The sequence below is a fragment of the Vigna unguiculata genome, chromosome 10 (genome assembly GCF_004118075.2).
Source record: "Vigna unguiculata cultivar IT97K-499-35 chromosome 10, ASM411807v1, whole genome shotgun sequence".
Classification (NCBI taxonomy): Eukaryota; Viridiplantae; Streptophyta; class Magnoliopsida; order Fabales; family Fabaceae; genus Vigna; species Vigna unguiculata.
This window is the reverse complement of record NC_040288.1, coordinates 18,287,320-18,306,753: the sequence shown is the minus strand read 5'-3', so window position 1 is coordinate 18,306,753 and position 19,434 is coordinate 18,287,320. Positions and strand designations below refer to the sequence as shown.

The 19,434-nt window shown below is 39.4% G+C and overlaps 1 protein-coding gene across 1 annotated transcript; it reads right to left on the bottom strand.

Annotated features, from left to right (window-relative positions):
- Positions 1 to 6,687: 6,687 nt before the first annotated feature.
- Positions 6,688 to 18,412, bottom strand: LOC114165337. Its single transcript, XM_028049984.1, has 9 exons — positions 18,284 to 18,412; positions 18,124 to 18,193; positions 16,804 to 16,882; positions 14,236 to 14,302; positions 10,555 to 12,102; positions 10,061 to 10,371; positions 9,527 to 9,799; positions 7,773 to 9,457; positions 6,688 to 6,713 (listed from the first exon to the last, which is right to left on the bottom strand). The coding sequence occupies exons 1-9, from the start codon at positions 18,410 to 18,412 to the stop codon at positions 6,688 to 6,690; spliced, it is 4,188 nt and encodes a 1,395-aa protein (XP_027905785.1).
- Between the last annotated feature and the right edge of the window lie 1,022 nt (positions 18,413 to 19,434).

Here is a 19,434-nt window from a genome sequence, read left to right as displayed (position 1 = left end):
ACTTGTATTATGTTTAATTAGATAGTAACAATATCTCATTATTTAATGTTTGCAAATTCAATTCTAAACGAGTTAAATGAAATCAACTGGCACTGAAACAAATTCTGGATATATTTGAAATAGATTTTCATTTTCAAAATAATAGACATTTGCATGCCCTAAGCTAACACTACATCACTGCTAATGCGTCTAATATTAAATAATATTCTCCGTTTGCCTCATATCATGCATGAACTTCACTCATGAATGTAATTAAAATATTTTATTATATTCATATCTTGAGTGTGCTAAGCCGATACAACAAAAATTAATTATTTTAGTTTTTTATGCATTTACATCGGTCAAGCCAACGATAATTAATAAGCAACAATAAATATCCATTTCAGCGATAAAAAATACTTAGCATCAGGTTATTGGCATGGTCCACGTCACCGTTACGAGACACAATGCCATTTGTTTGTTAGAGTCGGCTTTGCACTTTTGTCATCCGATTTTCGTCGACTCAAAATACCAACATTCTTGTATTGGAAGTTCAGGGATCATGATATTTAAGAAATCTACCCTTTTTCTGTTTATGCTTCATTTGGTTGATTGAAATATTTAGATCATATGTGAAAAAATCTTCCACAATCCATTTGGTTTATTAGAATATTTAGATGATAGGTAATTTTTTTCTAAATCTATATAATAATAAAACTCCCCTACTGGTAGTCAGAAACAATGGTTGACAATGACAACGCTTGGAGAGTTTCTTGCAGAATTTATTGTCCCATCAAATTCTCTAATTACACTGAGTTAATAGTTATATTCTTACCGTAGAAATGTTTAAAGCTAAAAATTAAACACGTGTAAAAGTAATTCAAGTTAAATTAACTGTCAAACTAATTTCTCCCTACGAATATAAAAAAATATAAATAAATCAGTCACTTTATAGGTTAAAATAATTTATATTAAAATAAAAAGATAAAAATTTAAAGAAGTTATAATAAAACTTGTATAAATTAATTTATGTTTAATTTAATTTAAATTTATAAAAAGATATTCCTTTTAAAGAAATTTGTCCATATAAACCAAAACTATATTATACAAAAGTTAATCAATTTCCACATGGAGAACAGTAGAGTGCATTCTAATTCACCAGTTTTGGTCTGGACAGAGATATAACAGTAGAGTGCATTCCAATTAGTAATATGCAGAAACATGGAAATAAAATATAAATTAGAATTAAAATAATTTTTATATTAGATAAAGAATTATTTCAAGAATTGAATAAATGAAAAAGTTATATTTCAAAATAAGGTTACATATGTTTTTTCTTCTCAACTGAAATTTTAAATTATTTTTTTAACTAAATATTTTTAAGTTTATTTAACGATTTAAAAATATTTCAATTAACAATGAAGCAAAAATACATAAAATATTGTAAACAATTCAAATGTTATTATAAAACACATTTAAAAACGTTAAATAAACTTACATCTGTTAATTTAAATGACTAAATTCATGTATTTATAATGTTAAGATACTAAATTAGGACCAAGATTTCGTAAAGAAATTAATTCTATCTTTCACTAAGAAGTAAAGCATATTTAACTCGTTAAAATATAGCATGAATGAATGAATTTTTAATTCTTTATTTCACTGTAACATAAAGTATAACTATTGATAAGATGCTAACTTAGTTATTTTATTTTATTTTATTTTTTATTTTAGTATATTTATTTTCATTATTTATTTCTAAAGTATAAAAAAATATACTAAAAGATATTATGATTAATTTATTTTGTTTCATTTAATATTTATTAATATTATTTTATTATAATATAAAAAAATATTAGTGAAATATTAACAATATAATTAATAAAAGTTTATAAATGTTTATAATTTATTCTACTATTTAAATTGTGTGAACGTAAATATTAATAAAACATAATTTCTTAAACTCTTTTACTTGATCAATATTTATAAATATTTTATCAAATTTTAGGTGTTGTATATATGATTATGAAAAAAAACGTAGTAAGTATATGTTTCTTTTCTTCATAAAACCACTTATCCTATTGAGGAAATTATTAAATTAATCTCTTTTTTCCTTTACTTTGTTTTTTTGTTTAAGCTTTCACCGTCTATATATCCATACATAACGAGATAGAATGTGGAAGTTTGTCTGTCGTCAAATATTTGAATAATATTGTTTTATGAGAAACTAGTTTTACACGGGTAGTTTTTTTCTCTATTAAAATTAATATAATTATTATTTTATTTAATAAATAATTAAATAATTATATTTAGAATTGACATTGTCTTTAAAATAAATTTTGTTTGTGAGAACGTAGAAAATGGTATTTAAGAATTGATAATTCTTTAAAATAGTGAGACTCCATTATTTTAATATATATTAAAATATTTAAGTATATATAAAAATTTTGTAAACGTATTTTATTACTTTAAAACATATTATCTTTCTAGAAATCATTTTTCAAGAAATTCTTTGCCTACTCTAAGTTTTCTCACCCTCCAATCATTTGTTTGAAGATTTGAGATCATTAGAGTGATCTTTGTGGAGATTTCTTTAAGTTCAACCGATTAATTTCTCAATTTGAGTAAGTTATTTTTTTACTCTCTTTCTTGGTCCAACTTGTTTAATCTTTCCATGTGAACCCTCCTTTGCTTGCATGTGTCCTTTTTGTCATCAATATGAGTCCTTGCTAATTAGTGATCATAATGGTATGACCTGATCATTCTTATGATGTTTGTATGTGTAGATAGAAAAATCTATGGATCTAAAGGAGTCATGGTGTTTTTAAAGCTATTAGAGTTGTTTAAGAGGTAAGGGAAGCTAATATGTGTTGTTAAACTTTGCTTATATTTGTTGATTGAATAATGTATGATTGGTATTGTAGAGTTTGAATTAGCCTAAGTTTTTGATGAATGTGTGAGTTGTGTTAAAAGCTAATATCATGTATTGTTTGCTGTTTATTTGTGATCACGTGATTTTTCCCTTGGTGTTAAATTGGGGTTTTGAATGTGTGATTGAATAAGTAGTGATTGAGCAATTGGCCAATTGGTACTGTTTTGAAAATGTTTTCAATGTTGTTTTGAACTAAGTAAAGAATGGAAAGTACCAATTTGTGAAATTAAACAATCAAAATTCTCCCTATCATGATCATTCTGTCATGGCACATTGGATGCCACTTCACATTTTCAAGGTTGGAAGCGTTTTTCGCTCTAAGGCAGTGGGTGAGCCAGTGCTCCATTGGCGAGACCAAATTTAGGGAAGGATAACGATAGAATGCCCCCTTTTTTTGACCCCGAAGTTACCCGCCTACGTGGCAGTTATTATTTTAATAATTTTAAACCAAACGACAATTGGAGGCAGCGGCAAAGGAAAGTTAGCGTGATGTGCACGCGCTTTGAATTGGATAGAGTTTTTAAAAAAACACATTCGGTTGCGCGTTTTCCCTCGTTTCTTCCTGTCAACTTTCTTCTTGGAGCAGAGACGCACAAGCAAGCACAGAGGCATTTGAATCGCAAGACATTCTCTTCCCCAAAAGGCTATCGTTCCATAAAGGTTGGTGTTGTGGGTCGCAGTGGAAGCGGATAACGGAGTTGTGGAGAATGGTTTGGGTTGTTGGAGGCGGCGGGTTCCGCGGAAAGTGGTGGGTACCGTTCGATTCATTGGTTGGGCGCTCTCTTGTTGGCGTAGTTGTTGGTTGATTAAAGGCCATTCACAGATTGAAATAGGGTTTCGACACAATCGAATGGTCATCCAAATAATTCCATCCCCATGAATCATCACCAAACTACCTAAATAAGTAATTGGAATTCCAGATTGAATGAAAAACCAACTTTTCTGGTTCCATAATCAAGTGTCCTTTAGTGATTCCATATCTGCCTTTTTACGTTGAACTTTTTGTACATGCAGTACTGCAACTGATTTTACACTGTATTACTACGTGAAATAGGGTTTCGACACAATCGAATGGCCATCCAAATAATTCCATCATCATGAATCATCACCAAACTACTTAAATAAGTAATTGGAATTCAAGATTGAATTAAAAACCAACTTTTCTGGTTCGATAATCAAGTGTCCTTTTGTGATTCCATAACTGTCTTTTTATGTTGAACTTTTTGTACTGCCAGTACTGGAACTGATTTTACACTGTATTATTACTTGAAATAGGGTTTGGACAGAATCGAATGACCATCCAAATAATTCCATCACCATGAATCATCACCAAACTACCTAAATAAGTAATTGAAATTCCAGATTGAATGAAAAACCAACTTTTCTGGTTCCATAATCAAGTGTCCTTTTGTGATTCCATACCTGCCTTTTTACGTTCAACTTTTTGTACATGCAGTACTGCAACTGATTTTACACTGTATTATTACGTGAAATAGGGTTTGGACACAATCGAATGGCCATACAAATAATTCTATCACCATGAATCATCACCAAACTACTTAAATAAGTAATTAGAATTCAAGATTGAATTAAAAACCAACTTTTCTGGTTTGATAATCAAGTGTCCTTTTGTGATTTCATAACTGCCTTTTTACGTTGAACTTTTTGTACTGCCAGTACTGGAACTGATTTTACACTGTATTATTACTTGAAATAGGGTTTGGACACAATCGAATGACCATCCAAATAATTCCATCACCATGAATTGTAACATCCCTAGGGAATATTACTTAAAATAAATATTAAAATAAATAATTTCATTAAATAATCATCTCGATAAAAATTCCCAACGCGGGAAAGTTTCACTTCATTAAATTATCGCGCCAAAAGTCATAACTGATTCATAATTCATTACAAGTTCCCAAAATTGACATTAAAAACATAATTACAATTTAATAAAAATCCTAGCACTACTCCCATGCTAGCCCCTCACTCCGCCATCTGAGCATCCTCAGCACCACCTGTATCAACATCTGCTCCCGTGTAACGGATTACACGATCATCGCCACACACAAACAAGCAAGGGTGAGCTGAGAAAATAAAATAATAAGCATATAATACAAAATAGTTCATTCACCCATCTTACACATTATCTATGAATCTTGGCCAAGACCCTAACCCCAAGACTTAACAGTCTTCAATTCACACAATTGGTTAGCCTTGGACTCGGGAATCTGATGCTCACACGAACCTACCCGCTCGTGGTCCTGCCTCTACGAACCTCCCCGCTCGTAGTCCTGCTCTACGGACCTACCCGCCCGTAGTCCAACACATGTGATCCACCAGCCCCCGTACCTCCCCGCACGTGGCATCTCTCAACGTGAGCACGGAACATACGAACCTCCCCGCTCGTATCCCCACGTGAGAGTAACTTGATATGAACCTCCCCGCTCATATCATCACATGTCACACCATCCATGAACCTACCCGCTCATGGCACAGCATCTCCCGATCCAAGCAAAGCATCATTGTCAATTAAAACATCACACACAACTCATAACCTGCCACGCAGGCGCCTGGCGCACCACCCAGTACTGCCTGGCGAAACAGGTCCAGACCGCCTGGCGGTTCACGTCTCACCGCCAGGCGCCAGCGCACCTCCAGCGCCACTGGATTCCACACACCGCCTGGCGGAGTACTTCCTTGCCGCCAGGCGCCCCACACTGCATGGACCTCTGTACTGGTTTCTATCGCCTGGCGCACGCTCCCGTGCCGCCAGGCGCTATACCAGTGACTACACACTGGATGATATTCTTACCTAGGTCAGTATGCACGAATTTACCCCACTAACAACACAAAGTTAAGCATGTTTCCTTAGTAGTTAACTCCAAATGAAGAATTAGTGACACCCCACTCTTTTTACATTACTATAATTCCCATTCTAAGTCACCCTAGTCATGATTTGACATTCAAACAACCTTAATATCACCTCTTATTAGAATCTGTTTAGTTAACACTCTATTCACTTAATTCAGTGCCCTCACTCTGGAAGTCCTTAACACCAACTGTTATTACCACTCCATTACACTACCTTGCCCCATTCATCCATGGTAGTTCAGCTTACTCAACTACTTGTACCTCTAAATTCCCAATCCATATTTCCCAGCGACATACCCTAGTGAAATACGCATATTTCAGTTTTCCCTTAGCCTGCTTCCCCACACCTTAACGCCACTCCTACCCTTAATATCATTAAGTCACACTCATCTCGACTCTCATAATTGATCAACCCATATATTCTTACCACAACCAATGATTATAGATCCCACATCCCTAGCTTCCTATTTTAATTATCTTTCCATGTCCATTTCATTCGCAACTCATTCGCAGTCTAGTTCTTCCCTCCGACAACCTCGCCAATTCTCCCAACATCCCTGTGACGTTGGTACCGCCTGGCGGCCAATGAGAATCCGCCGGGCGGCGCATCAGACTATGGGTACAGACCCAACTTTCTGCACTCGTGAACCTTTTCCCACACTCGCAAATTTAGTTCTCGTATACAATAGGATTTCGTGCTAACACATTCCCAGATTTTCTAGTCCTCAATACTTACACACCCATCAAACAATGATATTACCCATTCTATTAGGGATTCTCCGTGCCCAACCCACTATATATAATCATAAATATATAATACCAATCATATCATCACATAGAACAATATATCCAACATACCATTCGAAAGAAAACTTCAACATACCACGAAAAACACGAAATTATATCAGAAACAGTATCATACAGCCTGCACCAAACGCAAACCAACAGAAACACGCAACACTGTTGCACCGCCTGGCGGATATTCATCCCTGCCAGGCGGTTTAAGCCATCAGAGACCAATTCCACACACAAACTGATGAACCGCCTGGCGGCACATGCATGCCCGCCAGGCGGTTTCTGGGCAGAACCCAGAAAACGCGAAACACAACGTATAACCAGTAGAGAATTCACGCGCATATGATCGCACAAGGCACGAAATGATATACACGATAAATAGCATGCAAAAACAACTCCCCTTACCTGGGATTCCTTGCTAAACTCGAATTGTTGTGCTTCTCTCTTCACCAAAACTTCTCTAGTCTTGACTTTCCACTCCAACTCTTTCAATTTCAGCCTCAATGCCTCACCTTATCAGCCCTAATCCTCTGGAAATACCCCTCTTATGATAACCACGACCCTAATTGCTATATTCCCCCCTCTTTTAACCTTTTCTTCCACTCTCACCCTTACTTAATTGCCCCTTTAGTTGCTTATACGAAATTAAAATTAAAAATTAAAAATTAATATTAAGGTTAACCAATTTGCTTAATTAACCTTCTATTTTTCAGCCCTTAGATTACCCCTCCCTCTTGGATGCTAGGTTTCTAGTCTTTCCACATTCATGCACCAGAAAATTTGGCAAAAAGAAAAGTAATTTAGTTCTCAACAAGGTTTGAACCCCTTTCCATGCACATACCAAGCCAAAGCCACACCACTCAACCAATCCTTATTTCATGCTAAAACCCACAATTGTAAGAGCTTATCAACTTCCACACGAGTTCAATATATAAGCACATAAAAACACATAATTTAAATAACATCCAATTGGCACACATAGGACTCGAACCCAAGTCCTCACACACAATAAAGTACTCTCAACCACTTGAGCTAGTACTCTTTCATGTCACAATTCATCGCATTTATTGCTTTAAATATTCTCGCTACCCGTTCTAATTAAATAATTAATTAAATAATTATTTAATTTTCCCGGATCTTACATTACACCCCCCTTTTTAAGATTTTCGTCCTCGAAAATAAGACTTACCAGAGAATAAGTGTGGATAGGATTGCTTCATGCGATCCTCCATCTCCCAAGTCATCTCCTGAGTAGTCTCATTCCACAGCACCTTCACAGTCTTAATTTCCTTTCCCCTCAGCTGCTTCACCTGTGAGTCCAGAATTCGCACTGGTCCAGTGCTCACCGTCAAATCCTCCCGAATCTGTATGTCATCCGACTCCAGTATGTGTGACGGATCTGCAACATATTTCCTCAACTGAGAAACGTGAAACACATTATGCAGATTCGTCAGGTGTGGTGGTAGGGCTATCTCATAAGCTGCAACCCCAATTCTCCTCAGAATCTGATAAGGCCCAACAAACCTCGGTGTTAACTTCCTCGATTTGATGGCCCTCCCAATACCAGCCGTCGGTGTCACCCTGAGGAACACATGGTCTCCAGCCTCAAACTCGAGAGGTCGTCTCCTCTTGTCCGCATAGGACTTTTGTCTGCTCTGTGTAGCCCTCATTCTCTCCTGGATCGCCCTAACCTTCTCAGAGGTTTGCTGTAAAAACTCCGGACCCAACACCAATGATTCTCCATCCTGGTTCCAACACAGTGGCGTCCTACACCGCCGTCCATACAATGCTTCATACGGAGCCATACCGATGCTGGTGTGATAGCTGTTGTTGTATGTGAACTCCACTAAGGGAAGCATCTCACTCCAACTACCCATGTGGTCTAATACACAAGCCCTCAATAGATCCTCCAAAGACTGAATGGTACGCTCCGACTGCCCATCAGTTTGAGGATGGTATGCAGAACTCATCCTCAACTGAGTCCCCAACGCTGCCTGCAATGACTGCCAGAAGCGAGATGTGAATCTCGGGTCTCTATCTGACACTATGCTGGCCGGCACACCATGCAATCTGACCACTTCCTTCACGTACAACTCGGCCAATCTATCCATTGACCACTTCTGATTAATAGCAAGGAAGTGGGCACACTTTGTCAATCTGTCTACAATTACCCAGATAGAGTCGTGCCCCTTCACAGACTTCGGCAAGTGAGTGACGAAGTCCATGGCAATACTATCCCATTTCCACTGAGGGATGTCCAATGACTCAAGTGTACCCCCTGGTCGCTGGTGTTCAATCTTGGCCTTCTGACATACCAAGCATGATGCCACGAAGTCAGCAATGTCGGTCTTCATCCCGTTCCACCAAAAGGACTGTTTCAGGTCGTGATACATCTTAGTCATACCTGGGTGTATGCTAAGACGGCTTTTATGGCCCTCCTCTAGAATCTGCTTCCTCAACCTCCAATCCCCAGGCACACAGATTCGATCTCTGAACCTCAGAATACCATCTGTCCCAATGCGGTAGTCTTTCCCCTTCTCAGTCCCTATCCAACTCACAAATTGCTGTAACTCAGCATCATTCTTCTGTCCATCCCTGATAACCCCCAGTACATCACTAGTCACGGTAAGCACTCCACATTGGATGCAATCTTCACTCAGCTGCATACCCAGATTCATATCCCGGAGCTTCTCAATTAATTCCAATTCCTTCACCATCATAGCTGAGATGTGCATCCGTTTCCGACTCAAGGCGTCTGCAACTACATTAGCCTTACCAGGATGGTAAAGCAACTCAAAATCATAGTCCTTGAGATATTCCATCCAGCGCCGCTGTCTCATATTTAGCTCCTTCTGGTCGAACAGGTATTTCAGGCTTTTATGATCACTGAACACCTGAAATTGGGAGCCATACAAGTAGTGTCTCCATGTCTTAAGAGCGAACACTACAGCAGCCAACTCCAGATCGTGGGTAGGGTAGTTTTTCTCGTGCACCTTCAACTGTCTAGAGGCATAAGCCACCGGCCTCTTCTCCTGCATTAATACACAACCCAGACCCTGATAGGATGCATCGCAGTATACCTCAAACATCTTGCTGGTATCTGGAATAATCAGAATCGGAGCGGTAGTCAACCTCCTTTTCATCTCTTCAAAGCACTCGTCACACTTGTCAGTCCACGAGAAGGGTTGATCCTTCCTAGTGAGTTGAGTTAATGGACTCACCATCTTGGAAAACCCTTCCACGAACCTCCTGTAATACCCAGCCAATCCCAAGAAGCTTCTGACTTCTGTTACCGTTTGAGGTCTCTCCCACTTCAACACTGTCTCAATTTTACTCGGGTCCACTGATATACCACGTGAAGAAATTACGTGCCCCAGGAATTGCACCTCGTCCAACCAAAATTCACACTTGGACAGTTTACCGTACAGCTGATGCTCCCTCAATACCTCCAGCACAGTTCTCAGATGATCAGCATGCTCCTCTTTAGTCCGTGAGTAGATGAGTATGTCATCTATAAATACCACCACGAATTTGTCCAGGTACGGTCTAAAGATGCGGTTCATATAATCCATGAAGACAGCTGGGGCATTCGTCACTCCAAAGGGCATCACGACATACTCGTAATGTCCATATCTCGATCTAAACGCTGTCTTCTGGACGTCTTCTGGCTTGACTAAGATCTGATGATAGCCAGACCTCAAGTCAATCTTGGAGAATACTCCTGCCCCTCTGAGCTGATCAAGCAAATCGTCGATTCTAGGCAGCGGGTATTTGTTCTTTATCGTCAACTTGTTCAACTGACGATAATCGACGCACAGTCGAGAACTACCATCTTTCTTCTTTACTAATAACACCGGGGCTCCCCACGGTGATGCGCTGGGTCGGATGAATTTCTTCTCTAGCAGATCTTCTATCTGACTCTTCAACTCTGCTAATTCAGCTGGTGCCATTCTGTATGGCGCTGCCGACACTGGACCCGCTCCAGGGATTAGATCAATTGAGAAATCTATATCCCGGCTGGGTGGTAACTCGGGTATCTCGTCTGGAAATACGTCGGCATATTCATCCACCACCGGTATCTTACTGATCTGCTCTTCTGTACTCATCTTCTTCTCTTGGGCCACTATCACGAAGCAAGTCGACCCATTCTCCATCTCTTTCACTGCCTCTCCAGATGTCACTAACTTTATCCCTTCTGTTTCTGGGAACACAATTCTGCGCCGTCCACAATCAAGCACCACGTGGTTGATAGACAGCCAGTCCATTCCCAGTATAACCTCCAATCCCTCCAAGGGCAAGCAGACTAGATTCACCTTGAAGCGTCTGCCCTCCACCTCCATCAAGCATCCAACACAGGCTATGTTTGTTGAAACCTGTCCAGATGCGGGTGTCGAGACTATCAACTCGCATCCGAGGTCACGAGTAGACAACCCCAATTTCTTCACACAGTCATGGGATATGAAGGAGTGCGAAGCTCCTGAGTCAAACAACACTAGCACACTGTTACCATAAAGCAAGCAATGGTCTAGAATCAGGTTACCTGACCGGGTGGCCTCTGTGCTGGTCATGGCGAAAACCCGGCCTGCAGCTCTCGGCCTGTCTGAAGATGATGGCTGAGGTCGTGATGTTGGCGCAGTCTTCCTATTAGGACACCTATCAGCAAAGTGTCCTGGCTGATCACATGCATAGCACTTACGAGTGCTCATACCACTGCCTCCGCTGCGGGCGGGTCTAGTACAATTCCTCTGCAGATGTTCACCCCCGCAGTTATAGCATCTGGGTTTCCATGAAGACGCGGTGGGTCTACTGTAGGGCTTCTTCTGGAATCTGCCCTCAGTAATATTCCTCTGTGTACGGTTCACCTGACTGGGTCCTTTCTCCAGCTGCTCCACACTCTTGGCCTGCTCCACCAAGACAGGGAACTCTCGCACCCTCAGTGGCACGATGAAACGCCTCAGTTCATGCCTGAGACCGCCCTCAAACTTCCTACAGCGCCATTCTTCTGTCACCGTCTGAGAGTAGAACCTCGAGAGGTACTCGAACCTCTCCACATAATCCTGCACTGACAAACTTCCCTGCTGCAGGGTGAGAAACTCCGCCTCGCGCTCATGTTTAGCGCTATCCGGAAAGTACTTCTCCAAAAATCTCGCCCTGAAGCTAGTCCAAGTCACTTCTTCGGCTCGGTTTGTCATCTGCTGCTGCATACCTATCCACCAGTACTCAGCCTCGGTCACCAGTAGAAAGGTGGCGAAGTTAAGTTTCTGGGCCTCCGAGCACTCTATCACCCTGAATATCTTCTCGCACTCTCGGAGCCATGCATCCGCCTCATCTGGGGTGGCTTTCCCAGTGAATTTAGCTGGCTTATGGCGCATGAAGTCCTCCATCGTCACTGGCCTGACCGGTGGAATCATAGCTCGCGGTGGTGCTGCCACAGGCTGCATCGCATCCACCATCCTATGGATTGCATTAGCAATCTCATCAGCGCCAGCGGTATTTCTACGCCTTCTGTTCGCCATTGCCTGTGCACGCCACATAGTTCAGCTGTTAAAATCAAACAGCTAAGGATTAAATCATGCTCTATTAATTCTAGCAACTAACACACATCAATCAATTTCACACAACAAACGTAAGCTCACTCCCCAATTTGCCCCAAAAGCATCAAAACGTTTGCTCTGATACCAAATGTAACATCCCTAGGGAATATTACTTAAAATAAATATTAAAATAAATAATTTCATTAAATAATCATCTCGATAAAAATTCCCAACGTGGGAAAGTTTCACTTCATTAAATTATCGCGCCAAAAGTCATAACTGATTCATAATTCATTACAAGTTCCCAAAATTGACATTAAAAACATAATTACAATTTAATAAAAATCCTAGCACTACTCCCATGCTAGCCCCTCACTCCGCCATCTGAGCATCCTCAGCACCACCTGTATCAACATCTGCTCCCGTGTAACGGATTACACGATCATCGCCACACACAAACAAGCAAGGGTGAGCTGAGAAAATAAAATAATAAGCATATAATACAAAATAGTTCATTCACCCATCTTACACATTATCTATGAATCTTGGCCAAGACCCTAACCCCAAGACTTAACAGTCTTCAATTCACACAATTGGTTAGCCTTGGACTCGGGAATCTGATGCTCACACGAACCTACCCGCTCGTGGTCCTGCCTCTACGAACCTCCCCGCTCGTAGTCCTGCTCTACGGACCTACCCGCCCGTAGTCCAACACATGTGATCCACCAGCCCCCGTACCTCCCCGCACGTGGCATCTCTCAACGTGAGCACGGAACATACGAACCTCCCCGCTCGTATCCCCACGTGAGAGTAACTTGATATGAACCTCCCCGCTCATATCATCACATGTCACACCATCCATGAACCTACCCGCTCATGGCACAGCATCTCCCGATCCAAGCAAAGCATCATTGTCAATTAAAACATCACACACAACTCATAACCTGCCACGCAGGCGCCTGGCGCACCACCCAGTACTGCCTGGCGAAACAGGTCCAGACCGCCTGGCGGTTCACGTCTCACCGCCAGGCGCCAGCGCACCTCCAGCGCCACTGGATTCCACACACCGCCTGGCGGAGTACTTCCTTGCCGCCAGGCGCCCCACATTGCAGGGACCTCTGTACTGGTTTCTATCGCCTGGCGCACGCTCCCGTGCCGCCAGGCGCTATACCAGTGACTACACACTGGATGATATTCTTACCTAGGTCAGTATGCACGAATTTACCCCACTAACAACACAAAGTTAAGCATGTTTCCTTAGTAGTTAACTCCAAATGAAGAATTAGTGACACCCCACTCTTTTTACATTACTATAATTCCCATTCTAAGTCACCCTAGTCATGATTTGACATTCAAACAACCTTAATATCACCTCTTATTAGAATCTGTTTAGTTAACACTCTATTCACTTAATTCAGTGCCCTCACTCTGGAAGTCCTTAACACCAACTGTTATTACCACTCCATTACACTACCTTGCCCCATTCATCCATGGTAGTTCAGCTTACTCAACTACTTGTACCTCTAAATTCCCAATCCATATTTCCCAGCGACATACCCTAGTGAAATACGCATATTTCAGTTTTCCCTTAGCCTGCTTCCCCACACCTTAACGCCACTCCTACCCTTAATATCATTAAGTCACACTCATCTCGACTCTCATAATTGATCAACCCATATATTCTTACCACAACCAATGATTATAGATCCCACATCCCTAGCTTCCTATTTTAATTATCTTTCCATGTCCATTTCATTCGCAACTCATTCGCAGTCTAGTTCTTCCCTCCGACAACCTCGCCAATTCTCCCAACATCCCTGTGACGTTGGTACCGCCTGGCGGCCAATGAGAATCCGCCGGGCGGCGCATCAGACTATGGGTACAGACCCAACTTTCTGCACTCGTGAACCTTTTCCCACACTCGCAAATTTAGTTCTCGTATACAATAGGATTTCGTGCTAACACATTCCCAGATTTTCTAGTCCTCAATACTTACACACCCATCAAACAATGATATTACCCATTCTATTAGGGATTCTCCGTGCCCAACCCACTATATATAATCATAAATATATAATACCAATCATATCATCACATAGAACAATATATCCAACATACCATTCGAAAGAAAACTTCAACATACCACGAAAAACACGAAATTATATCAGAAACAGTATCATACAGCCTGCACCAAACGCAAACCAACAGAAACACGCAACACTGTTGCACCGCCTGGCGGATATTCATCCCTGCCAGGCGGTTTAAGCCATCAGAGACCAATTCCACACACAAACTGATGAACCGCCTGGCGGCACATGCATGCCCGCCAGGCGGTTTCTGGGCAGAACCCAGAAAACGCGAAACACAACGTATAACCAGTAGAGAATTCACGCGCATATGATCGCACAAGGCACGAAATGATATACACGATAAATAGCATGCAAAAACAACTCCCCTTACCTGGGATTCCTTGCTAAACTCGAATTGTTGTGCTTCTCTCTTCACCAAAACTTCTCTAGTCTTGACTTTCCACTCCAACTCTTTCAATTTCAGCCTCAATGCCTCACCTTATCAGCCCTAATCCTCTGGAAATACCCCTCTTATGATAACCACGACCCTAATTGCTATATTCCCCCCTCTTTTAACCTTTTCTTCCACTCTCACCCTTACTTAATTGCCCCTTTAGTTGCTTATACGAAATTAAAATTAAAAATTAAAAATTAATATTAAGGTTAACCAATTTGCTTAATTAACCTTCTATTTTTCAGCCCTTAGATTACCCCTCCCTCTTGGATGCTAGGTTTCTAGTCTTTCCACATTCATGCACCAGAAAATTTGGCAAAAAGAAAAGTAATTTAGTTCTCAACAAGGTTTGAACCCCTTTCCATGCACATACCAAGCCAAAGCCACACCACTCAACCAATCCTTATTTCATGCTAAAACCCACAATTGTAAGAGCTTATCAACTTCCACACGAGTTCAATATATAAGCACATAAAAACACATAATTTAAATAACATCCAATTGGCACACATAGGACTCGAACCCAAGTCCTCACACACAATAAAGTACTCTCAACCACTTGAGCTAGTACTCTTTCATGTCACAATTCATCGCATTTATTGCTTTAAATATTCTCGCTACCCGTTCTAATTAAATAATTAATTAAATAATTATTTAATTTTCCCGGATCTTACATGAATCATCACCAAACTACCTAAATAAGTAATTGAAATTCCAGATTGAATGAAAAACCAACTTTTCTGGTTCCATAATCAAGTGTCCTTTTGTGATTCCATACCTACCTTTTTACGTTCAACTTTCTGTACATGCAGTACTGCAACTGATTTTACACTGTATTATTACGTGAAATAGGGTTTGGACACAATCGAATGGCCATACAAATAATTCTATCACCATGAATCATCACCAAACTACTTAAATAAGTAATTAGAATTCAAGATTGAATTAAAAACCAACTTTTCTGGTTTGATAATCAAGTGTCCTTTTGTGATTTCATAACTGCCTTTTTACGTTGAACTTTTTGTACTGCCAGTACTGGAACTGATTTTACACTGAATTATTACGTGAAATAGGGTTTGGACACAATCGAATGGCCATCCAAATAATTCCATCACCATGAATCATCACCAAACTACTTAAATAAGTAATTGGAATTCAAGATTCAATTAAAAACCAACTTTTCTGGTTTGATAATCAAGTGTCCTTTTGTGATTCCATAACTACCTTTTTACGTTGAACTTTTTGTACTGCCAGTACTGCAACTGATTTTACACTCAATTATTACGTGAAATAGGGTTTGGACAAATCTAATGGCCATCCAAATAATTCCATCACCATGAATCATCACCAAACTACTTAAATAAGTAATTGGAATTCAAGATTGAATTAAAAACCAACTTTTTTGCTTCCATAATCAAGTGTCCTTTTATGATTCCATAACTGCCTTTTTACGTTGAACTTTTTGTACATGGAGTACTGCAACTGATTTTACACTGTATTATTACGTGAAATAGGGTTTGGACACAATCGAATGGCCATCCAAATAATTCCATCATCATGAATCATCACCAAAGTACTTAAATAAGTAATTGGAATTCAAGATTCAATTAAAAACCAACTTTTCTGGTTCGATAATCAAGTGTCCTTTTGTGATTTCATAACTGCCGTTTTACGTTGAACTTTTTGTACTGCCAGTACTGCAACTGATTTTACACTGAATTATTACGTGAAACAGGGTTTCGACACAATCGAATGGCCATCCAAATAATTCCATCACCATAATCCCACAACACAACAATTCTTAAAATTCAATAACTGTCTTTATGAGATATGGATTTTGAACCACAGACTTACACAATTTACTTACTAAATAAATGCACTACATAACACCACAAACACTTTAGAAAAGTCATTATTTATTAATTGCACCATAACACAATAGAAACACAACAAATAGAATTGTACACAACTTAATGTTTCGTAGGTTTCAATTACATGTCTATGTTCTTATAATTAAACAAATGAAAATGATATTTCATTTCCATCAAACAAAACAAAATACATACATATTGCTCATACTCCAACAACTATTTCGGTATCCTTTTCTTCTTCCGACTATAAACTGCGAACGGAGTTTGGATTACACGGCTTTTGAACCGTAACCGTGGATCATTCCTCATACGCACGTACATATCCTTGTTCATTGCATTTTTGTCTTCTGCAGCTTCACTTGGAACATCCACTTCATTCAAATTCATAGGAGAAACAAATTCATCTTTACTTCTATTTTCCCTCTCAGTCAAAGTTGATTTCAATTTAGCAATCGCTCCACCAAGTTCACGAATATCATGTTCTTGCTACTCAATTACACCCATAAGCTTCTCCTTCTTTTTCGTTCCGGAAAAACATCACAAAAATAGTGGTTTCATTTGGGGAAGAACATCATAAAAATAGGGGTTTGTAATCGGATAGTAAAACATACCAGAGCACCCTTTGATTTGCAGAAGAAGAACACTTCAAATTAAGGCTTCCAATTTTCCGCACGAAGCTATGGCAGCAATCCGCACTCTCGCTGCACTCTCGCCTTTAGTTTAAACCGCAAAGGAAAGTTATGTTTTTCTAACTTTTCCTTTTTCCTCTCTTGCGCGTGTATCAGAACCTCACCAGTCACTCCAGCTTCTCTCACGCGTTTCTGCTCCCGTTTGGTTAAAAATTATTAAAATAATAACTGCCACGTAGGCGGGTAACTTTGGGGTCAAAAAAAGGGGGCATTCTATCATTATCCTTTAGGGAACTCACTACTTTATGTCGTTGGACGCCACCTCGTGCCACTAGGCATAATTCTTAAAATTTATTCCAGAGGGGTTCCAGGAACCACTACAAAAAATTCGTTAAATACGGCGGTTATTTGGGGTATAAAATGATGGTTTTGACTGCCATATTTTGCGCATATGGCGGATACGGGTACCGCCATATATCCTGCCGCCACAATGAATAATATGACGATCTTGGACGAAACGCCGCAACACCCGCCATTAAATGTATTGTGCAAATAATGGCAGTTCGAACCGCCGTATTTTGTGCGCAAATAATGACAGTGAAAACCGTCTTAATTTGTTTATTTTTAAAGAATTATCATGCGAAATACAACACCTAGAAATGCCATTATTTACATTGTATGAATGCGTTATACGACGTCTCAACTGTCATAATTTGAATGTGATTTTTTTATATTATTTTTATGTAACCTGCTTTCCATTATTATTGAACCTGTTTTGCATAAAATTAAAAAAAATCATAGAGAACATCTTGATCATTAATACTTTCATTCATAAATCATATTTCATATTAAAAAAGTTGATATCATGAAACACCATCCAAAAGTTTTCACATTGAAAACAAAAGCAAAAAAAAATCTAAAACATTATTATAATACATTTTGCTAAATTTCTAGAGCTATGTTCTTATAGCTATATTCCTAACTTGTCTTTTCTGCCTCGCTTGATCTTCTTATACCAATAGGTGATGGAGCACCACTTCCAACATCGAGTACCTGGAATAATAAAAACTTATAACTTATTAAAATTCACATGTGTATTATAATAAACTTATGTAATTTGTTAAATAAACTATTAATTTTTACCGCATTAACCGAAGTATGTACCAAACCAGCAACCATAGCAGTAAAATGAGCAGGAACGTCATCTCTAGAAGCAATGTAGGCAACCAATGTTTGCATTTGGTTTTTGAGAGTTGTGAGCTCATTTTCCATCTTTAAAAACTTCTCATCCGTATTTATTGATGTTGCACTACATGAAGCAAAATTCATACTATTTAACCTTGTAGTGGACTGCTTAAATGAAAGAGTGGGACAAGCTCCATGTGACAATCCTCTGACCCGACCTGGATGCTCCTTACCAAATATGAGACCAATTGGATCATTTGGAGATATATTTGATGCAATATCTGGGTTATTCAAATAAGCAAGAATCGGGGAATGCAATAACAGAATACAAAAATTAGAGTTCCCAATTGATATTTTCAATCTCAGCAAAATGCAATAGAGCACACTATAATTAACCCAATAACAGAGCACACTATAATTAACCCAATAATCAGAGGAAAGTGCAAACCAACCAAAAAGGAAAGCGTAACAGAAGGAAAGAATTGGAATGACCTTGTCCGTGCCTATAATGGCTTTGCCAAAAATGAGGAAATGCAAAGTGAATGCTCGTGGCGACTTGGTTCCCAATCAGTGTGGCGAAGGAAGTCACGATCTTCGGCGACTTGATAATCTCCACTTGCAGCGCCGAGTTACGAGATCCACAATGAAGAAATAGATAGCAAGAACAGTGTGGTGGTGTTGGAAAGGTGGAGTACCAAAGCGTTGCTGGGTCGCAATCTGAGTGCGAAGTCGCGACGAAGTTTTATCTTCACATGGTGGTGCGACGAGGAGGGTGGAAACGGCGAGGAGTGTGGAAACCGTTAGAGCTTGGGGTTTTAGGGTTTGTCTTCACATGAGTTAGTTTTATCTCTTGTTTACCTATTTGTCTTATTAAAATTCAGTTTAAGGTGTAATAAAAAGAGAATTAAATGAGAAGTAAATGAAAAAGAGTATTATGGAGGGAAAGATGGTGCCAATGGAAAAGACGGAGTAATGTATAATGGGAGTATAATGGCGTTTACAAATGCCATATTTTGCATACAAAATGTGGCAGTTATAGAACTGTCATATTATGAAGCAAATTATGGCGGTTTTTCATAACCGCCATATTAAAACTGCCATATTTACTT